This window comes from Hyposmocoma kahamanoa, unplaced genomic scaffold (genome assembly GCF_003589595.1).
Source record: "Hyposmocoma kahamanoa isolate Upper Pololo Valley unplaced genomic scaffold, ASM358959v1 67, whole genome shotgun sequence".
Lineage (NCBI taxonomy): Eukaryota > Metazoa > Arthropoda > Insecta > Lepidoptera > Cosmopterigidae > Hyposmocoma > Hyposmocoma kahamanoa.
Window position 1 is genome coordinate 5,407,164 of NW_020653855.1, and position 8,750 is coordinate 5,415,913.

An 8,750-nucleotide genomic window follows, 5' to 3' on the forward strand; every position below is an offset into this window, starting at 1 on the left:
CATAATTTATAATTTTGAATCTAGTTAAGTTCGTTTCATATACCAGAATACGCTTTAACGACATTTGGATCGAACGACTTTAAAATTGGACTCGTTGAACTTTGACTGTTACACGCGAATTCGAAAAAGCAGTTCAACAACTAAATTGCTAAACGGTTTGATTATGTGAACCGCACTACAGAACACTGCCCTTACCATCTCTAAGAGTATTGGGATACTTGAAGTCGACATCATGAACGAAGACCAGTTACGGGGTCATTTGGAGAGCAAGATAGAGATATAAGATACAAGTACGGCCCCTTATGGAGTATTGCTTGCATCTCTGGGCAGAAGCCTAAAAATCCAGCTTGACCCACTTGACTCCATCCAACGTAGGGCTGTTCGTATTGTCGACGATCCCAAACTCGCAGACGGTATGGAGTCCCTTAGCCTACGGAGAGTCGTTGGCTTGCTCTATGTGTTCTACGGTCTTTATAATGGGGAGTGCTCTAAGGAACTTTTCGAACTGGTACCACTGTCTCGTTTTAACCATAGCACCTCCAGCCAAAGAAGTAGAGTCCATCCACACAACTTAGATGCCTGTCATTGTAAGACAACACGGGCATCTCGTTCGTTCCTTCCTTCCTCGAACCTATAAGATGTGGAATGATCTTGACGCTATTACATGGGGTTCTTCAAAAAGCGTGTTCACATGGCTCCCAAAGGCTGGCAACGCGTAGGCAGCTTATCTGATGTTGCAAATGTTTATGGGCGACGATGACCACCTCCCATCAAGTGGCTCGTCTGCTCGTTTGCCTCCTTCTTTAAATAAAAATAAATAAAACTTTCAAAATCGAAACGCAGTACTTCGACAACGACGACGACTCTTTCTCAAGGAAGCTCTACGGCCGTTTCCTCAAGTTCCTACTTGGTGCTCCTACTGGTAGGAGCATGAGGACTAATATGTCCTTATGTTCCTATAGTGACGTCGTATCTAATAAGCTCACTGAACTAGAATAAAAAAAATATCAAAATAAAAAAGTCATATAATAATAATAATAATAATAATAACAACACACACACACTCAACATAGCCCCGCACTTGGGAAACCCTGTGTCGCGGGTGCCATGGACACACATAGACAACCACAAATTACACCCAAACTCACGAGAGAAACAAATATTTCTATATAGGTCATACAAATATTTCTCCCGGCCCGGGAATCGAACCTGGGACCTCTGCGTGGCAATCCGGCATGGTAACCGTTCGGCCACAGAGGCAGTTGATCCGTAGATCCTTAATATCTTTACAGGTAAGAAGAAAATTACACTTGAAATCGTCTCTACCGCTCTTTCGTAAGGCAGATTCCCCTGAGAAGAATTATCTAAGATAATATTATTAAGAGCAACCCCTAAAGTAAGATACTTTAGGGGTTGCTCTTAAAAATTAATATAGTCATTTAAATGTACATACGGAAACAACTTAAACGAGTTAAAGGGATCTAGTGATCCGTGGATTTTTGTCATTCATGTACATACGCAGAAGTTGTGTAATAACTTTTAGTATAAAGTTTTTCTTTTATTAAACCAGTAGGAGCATGAGAAAACGGTCAGCTCTACTGCTACCATAGCCTTGCGAGGTTGTTTATAAATATTTGTATTCTGCAAATAACCTTGTATACTGAAATAAATAGGAATGAAATCCAGTATCTCTTCCATAGGAGGCAAGCGTCACCTCTGCCAGCTCTCACACTGTGGTAAAATGTTTACAGATCGGTGCGATCGCATTTTGGTGAGGATGAGGCGTGTTACATTATGGATGCTAAGGTTCAAGGCAACATCGGCAGATATCTCAATGTGAGTTCAACAATACAGACTCCTAAGCATGTTGTTATACGAGTTGCGTTCCAACTAATCGTAATTCCAAAAACTGTACAGAGTACTGAAAGAACCGACCTCATATTTTCTTTAAATTTAAATAGGACCACGTCTGAGGTACCAACAAAAAAAGAATCTTCAAAATCGGTTCACAAATGCCTTAGGAGTTATCGCGTAACATACATACAAAAAAACACAGTCAAATTGAGAACCTCCTCCTTTTTTGAAGTCTGTTAAAAATATGTATGTGCTGTTGGAAAGCTTGTAATCTTCTCAATTAAGATAATATATATTTCTTTCATTATAACTTAATCTCATACAAGTAAAAGAAACTGTCTTTTTTGAAGATGGAGTAAAATGCACAATCTACTGTAGATTGTGCAAAAGTGTTGCCCGCTTGCAAGCAGCTAGTGAATATTCTATCGACTACCGACTGAATGTTGGTAACGCTTATGCAATAAACTGATAAACAGCCGAATGTGTTTCCTTCGAATCATCAGCGACCTATTATTCGTCCAAGGCACAGGTTAATTTGAATTGTCAATTTTTGTAAGTTCATACATACATACTCTGCATTTAGAACTACGTGTATTAAAAATACAAAGAGGAGACATATTTTAATGTTTTTAATTTTATTTCAATACAAATACTCCACGTATATCAGACAAGCGTGCGAAGAGGCTTATAGGTGACTCGGAATTAGTAGAGGCGAAGCTGCAGAGCCTTGAACACCGCCATAAAGTTGCCTGCTTTTCGGTATTCTACAGGATATATCACGGAGAGTGTGCGATGGAATTATACGATTTAATTCCGCCTTACCCTTTCCACTTGGCTTGGATTTCAGCCCTGTGTTGTGGATATTCTAAAGATTCATACGAAGCGTTATGTTGCCACATTTACATGGCGAACGGCTATGGATTGGAATACCCTGCCTGCAGACTTATTCCCTAAACGTTAAAACTTGGACCTTTTCAAGGCAAGAGTGTATAGGTATTATTTAGGTGTGCATGTTCCATCGTTGACCTCATCGTCACTTTCCATTTGGTGAGATGGAGGTCAAAATAAGAATGAAAAAGGCAGTAACTCAATTAGTAATCATAAACATTAAACGCGTATCATTGTACTGTTTATTAATATCTAGTTTTTATTACACTAGTTAAAATTTAGCACTACTCTTATTTATGTCTTCCCCTGCGCTGACAATATTATATTCGCAACAACCGTAGTATGATACCAGCGTGCAGTTGGCGTGCAGATGCACTCACTGCTATTTTGCAGTTGAAATGCAGTAGGAATGCAACTCGTATAAACGTGCACACATATCATGAAACTTGGCCAGTGTAAAGCTGAGAATGTAGATTTAAATATTTTCGATATGTTTTCTGAATTTTTTTGTACCTGATTGACCATTCAAATCTTTATTGCCCTGTTACATGTTGTCCCCGTAGATTTTCAGTATTTTTTTACATAAAATAAAAAGTGGTTTATAACTGCAAAATTTAAAACTATTATGGTTTTTGTACGCAAACTTCTATTCACCGGGTCAGATTATGGGCTGTGTATGATCTTTGCAAACTTGAAAGTTTGGTATATATATTAATCAATGCATATAATAAAGGTTTAACAATGACATTTTTATGAAACAACCCCTAAGAGAGGGTGAATCAAAGTTTATATTGTTTTTTTAACCTCTGCTCTGATTTCCGTCTTACGTTTCTTTTTTCAAATCTTTATTTAATTTTGGGAATTCTCTTCTAGATAACATGCCAGTCCTATCATAACCTTATTCTAATTGTCATACAATTTACAATAATTAACTGAAGATCAGCCTTATTTCACGATTTACCCGGTTCATTTTACACGTTTAACACTGGCCTAATATACTTTATTATTTTCCAGCACTCCTGCTGTCCCAACGTCTTCGTGCAAAACGTTTTTGTGGACACCCACGACCCACGCTTCCCCTGGGTAGCTTTCTTCGCCCTGTCCAACATACGAGCGGGTACAGAGCTAACGTGGAACTATAATTACGACGTAGGTTCGGTGCCCGGCAAGGTGCTATATTGCTTCTGCGGGGCGCCTAATTGTAGAGGACGACTATTGTAAATTGGACAAGGTTAGAATTTGAAATAGTGTTGGATTTTGACTTTTGACATTTTGCGTTGTACTTTTTTAGACTTGTATTGTTTACAATATCGTCGCCTTACTTCTCAAACTCGTATCTTAAAGCACAAAGTTACTGAAATGCGAAAAATGGATTGTATATACAAATTTTGCAGGCTGGCACACACTGGCTTTGACCTATTCTTAGGGTCGTATTCTAGAACTCTACTCAACACTGGAAATACGACCCTAATGGCAGGGACTTGAGTATGATTTCGAGTGCTTTAAACCATACTCAAATCCTGACTTGAACATTGAGTAGAGTTCTAGAATACGACCCTTAGAGTAATGTATCCAAATCAACACCCTTGATAAGAAATTTAAAATAAATAGAATGTTTTGCTATCTCCTTCATAGTCACTATTTATAAGATACGAGTATGAGAAATAAGGCATCGACATTTACCCCATAATGCATAGTTTACTCTACGCATCGTATATAACCAGAAATAGAGACGAAATAAGGGTATTCCATCCCTGGCAACGCATCAGGCAAATGGGCCTTATATCACTTTTAAATATCAACTCTCGTTTGCACTGAAATCACAAATTAGAATGCTGAAATACCAACAACTGACTTCAAAAATATTCTGTATTTATTGTAATAAAGATAATATGGGGGCTGTACCATTCGGTGGTGTGGAAAAAACAGCAAAACATCTAATAACAAAACAAACGAAATCACATTTCATCCGTGATTAGATATTAAATATGTAATCTTTAAATTTTCAAGCTCAAGTTCTGGTCGATTTGAAGTGAAACAATTGACGACACTCGTCAATTCGGGCTAGCTAATCGGACAGCAGTTGTCACCGTAATTATTTGGCAGAATAGTTTTGAAACAAATTAAATGACGTCTCTAGTTCTGGTTATATACTCCATGACTGCGTTATTTGGATAGAAATTAATGAAGTGAAAACATAGAATATAATTTTTATGATGTAACGTTGTCCTACCAACAATTTACAAAAAACGTTTAATAAAAAATCATCGTAAAAATATTAAAATCAAAGCGACTGTATAGTTTCTTTGTTTTAAATATTTCAATCGCTTGTGTTTCGACCAATAATTGAAAATGACTAAAAAGTTTATATAAGCTTTTTGAAATTGACGGAATGGGTCTCTTTTCATCTTTTGCGCATGCAATGTGTGTTACGATTCATTTGTATATAAATTAAATACTGTACAACACAATATATTTGTTTAGTGAAAATATGATACAAAATCCTGTTTTTACACTTTACTGCAGTAATTTTTAACAATTTAATATATAGTACTGCGTGAATGACAACCGCGCTGCCAGTCGAACAAACAAAGACTTGCGCGATTGGCGCTCTGTATGCGATTTTAACGCCCTATAGGTGCGGACTCTTTTTAGCGCGAACCCAACGTCCATTTGTTGGTAGGTCAATAATTAAAAACATCCAGCAGAGATCCCAGGTTCGATTCCCTGGCCTAGAGAAATATTTGTATTAGGCCATACAAATATTTCTCTCACATTATTATTTATACTATGAAAAGCGATAGCATATTGAATTGTAAAATTTGAGCATAGATAAACACGAGCATGCTAGGCTTTACGTTTAAGTTTTAAATTCATCTCTAAGCCTATAACTATAAGGACGGTTTTAAGTCCAAATCGAAATAGTGAATATATTCTTCATTTTGGGAGTTTAGCTTTTAGTTTAATTAAAATAACATAATCGTAATTAATAAGCAATCAATATCTGTTTATTATTAAATATTGTAATTCTAAAGCTCAATTTACATTGCTGCGTAACTGTATGGAAGCTGCAATTATTAATAAAAAATTACGAATACGAATAGTAAGGAAAATTCCTTCGCATACCGTGTCTGAGTAATTACACAAAAAATAATTGAATATCAATTCAATTCAATTCAAATATTTTTATTCGAGTAACCAGACTCATAATGTTAGTAAATACAGAACTTATCCTAGGGTTAATATTGAAACATTTAAAACTTATCTGGTCCGTCCCAAAAGTATCGAACATTTTTTAGGAAAAATACTTTTATTGAACTTATCGGTACCATACATTAGTACTCTTCAAAATAACACCCTTCAGCACCGATGCACTTTTGTAGGCGAATTTTCCATGCCCGGAAGGCCCCCTGGAAGACGTCAACGGGTAGGTCCTTCAGCGCCCTCGTCGTAGCTTCTTGGATGTCCTTAATTGTGCCCCAATGCTTGCCTTTGAGCTTCGACTTGATGCTGGGAAACAAGAAGAAGTCTGCCGGGGCGACGTCAGGACTGTAGGGAGGCTGCGGGACCAGCGGGCTTCGTCGGTCACCTCTTCCCTTCCGTCACGGAACATCTTGTGCCACTTCCTGACCGAGGATTCGGACAAGGCTTTGTCCTTGAAGGCCTGTTTAATCATCTCGTTGGTTTCCACAGTATTTTTGCCGAGTAGAACACAAAATTTCACTGCGTACCTCTGTTCTAACGGATCCGTCATCGCGCTACTTTTAAAAACTTCGACGAGGTGTCGTTTAGAGCTCTACGCGAACGCACGTCCTGCCGCTCCAGGTGCTCGGAGCCAACTGGGACCGGTCGCGCTGTATCGGCTAGATCCCCCCACCACTTTCTGTTGCCAAGCGGAGCGCTTCCCGCCGTTCGGCAACACTCCCAAAAAAAATGTTCGATACTTTTGGGACGGACCCTGTAATTATACATTTTGGTGCATGAAGCCCACAACAGTGTCTAATGTAGGGGCAGTCAACCCTGTCCCCTATCGCATTGAGAGCGGAGTTGGGGCTGGCCCGCACTATATCGTGATACAGTCTGTTCCAACCCATTTTAAACGAAATGTAAACAAAACGGTTTGATTTAATTTCTACAGCAACCACTAAATAAGTCGAATAAGTAACACTCTCACGTATATTTCGAAGATTTTGACTTGATATAACAATACTCATTTGAATAATATCGTAAAATCATTATCAGTCATTGGAATGCATAGTTCTGTACGGAAGAAAACATTCAGTTCGTTCAATTAAAGTTTTTGTAATCAATTAGCAAATCGAAAATTTCAATTCAACCCGTCACATCGCAATCGAACGAGTATCCAAGTGTAAGGATTTAAAGTTAAGATTTCGGGAAGTTTAAATATGCTTTTATAGGTTATGTAATGAAAATCGCTAGCATGACTCAATTAAGCAAATCGATTCATTCAATGAATTAATCGATTTGTAGTTGGCATTACAATTGGCCATCACTAAACCGTCTATGATCGGGTCAGTGACTGTTTACTTTTTATTTCTGCCTCTGTGGCCGAACGGTTACCATGCCGGACTGCCACGCAGAGGTCCTAGGTTCGATTCCCGGGCGGGGAGAAATAGTTGTATGGCCTGCAATTATTTCTCTCGTGAGTTTGGGTGTAATTTGTGGTTGTCTATGTGTGTGTCCATGGCACCCGCGACACAGGGTTTCCCTAGTGCGGGGCTATGTTGAGTGTGTGCGTTATTTATTATTATTGTTTAAAATGGTTTGAAACGAAGTATAGTAAAACGTCGTGACATTATATTAACTTAAAAATTGTATGGAAGCTATTTTTTTGTGACGAAATTGTACATTGCATAATAATTATGTTATTTGGTAAAGTGCGACTAGATACGAGAGTTGCGGAAATTCCCGAGACAGCCCGAGAATTCTCCGGAAGACGCGCGACCTATTTTTTGGATCATATCTAATTTGTATGTTACACATAAAATTCATTAAGCTATGGTTACAAAAATTCGTTTTCATTCTGCTCCGCGATAATGTAAATTGTAAATTAAATGGTTTTTGAATAAAACTTGAATGAACACCGCTCTCCTAAAAACATAAGACTTAAAATTATGTTACGTTACCGTAAGAGCCTAGTTTAATACCTTGCGTAGGATTACCGTGACTAATTGTGGACCGTATGTGTGACATGTCGTAGGTAATTAGAAAAATAATGTTGCCTCTTGAATCTTTTTAGCTTTAATGTCACGTCTGCGTCGTTTTATATTACGTACAAACCAGTTACATTTGGACTCTGCCCATGTTACGGAGATTTTAAAAGACCTGGCTTTGCCACTGTTACAGAGTCTATGTGTAACTTGTTAATGTTTATAACTGTAAAATTACTTGCATATGGTATTAATAACTATGCCACGTTTAAAAACGTCAAATGGTACAGATATTCCAGCGTCACGCAATAGAGTTTTTACAGTTTGACTTAAAAGTCGTTTTAGTCGTTGCTATACGGAAATAAGTAGTTTTAATCGATCCGATGTTTAAAGACCAACCATTCTTCAATATCGAGAACCACAACACCTAACACAGATATAATTGCGCACTAAAGAAGTCTTGCTTTCGTAGGTTCTGAGCTTAGATTATGGAAACCAAAGGACATATAATATTGACATATAAATCAGACGTCGTACGTATATGATGCATTTTAACGTTGAAAACTTAAACATGTTATTGTCTGTTTATGCGCACCGTCGTAAGGCAAAAGAGACAGCATTACATTGGTCTGTGCCAAACAGGAGAATTGAAAATACGTAACGTCATCTTAAATGCCAACTGTGTCCATTTCGCCATTTTTACAGTACAGCTACGATTGGCAAATGTCAAAACCAAGTGTTTTAATGAATTGTAATAAAATGGACAAAAATATTGACAGTGAGAACAATTAGATATTAATAAAAATGCGGCGCTGCAGCATTAAGGGATGTGGCATT

General features: G+C 37.8%; 1 protein-coding gene across 1 annotated transcript; it reads left to right on the forward strand.

Moving 5' to 3' along the window:
* The first annotated feature begins 232 nt into the window (after positions 1–232).
* Positions 233–4,204, forward strand: LOC113232151 (histone-lysine N-methyltransferase eggless-like). Its single transcript, XM_026466788.1, has 4 exons — positions 233–246; positions 576–587; positions 1,752–1,836; positions 3,757–4,204. Exons 1-4 carry the CDS (start codon positions 233–235, stop codon positions 3,961–3,963), a joined length of 318 nt encoding a protein of 105 aa, XP_026322573.1. The 3' UTR covers positions 3,964–4,204.
* Positions 4,205–8,750: the final 4,546 nt, after the last annotated feature.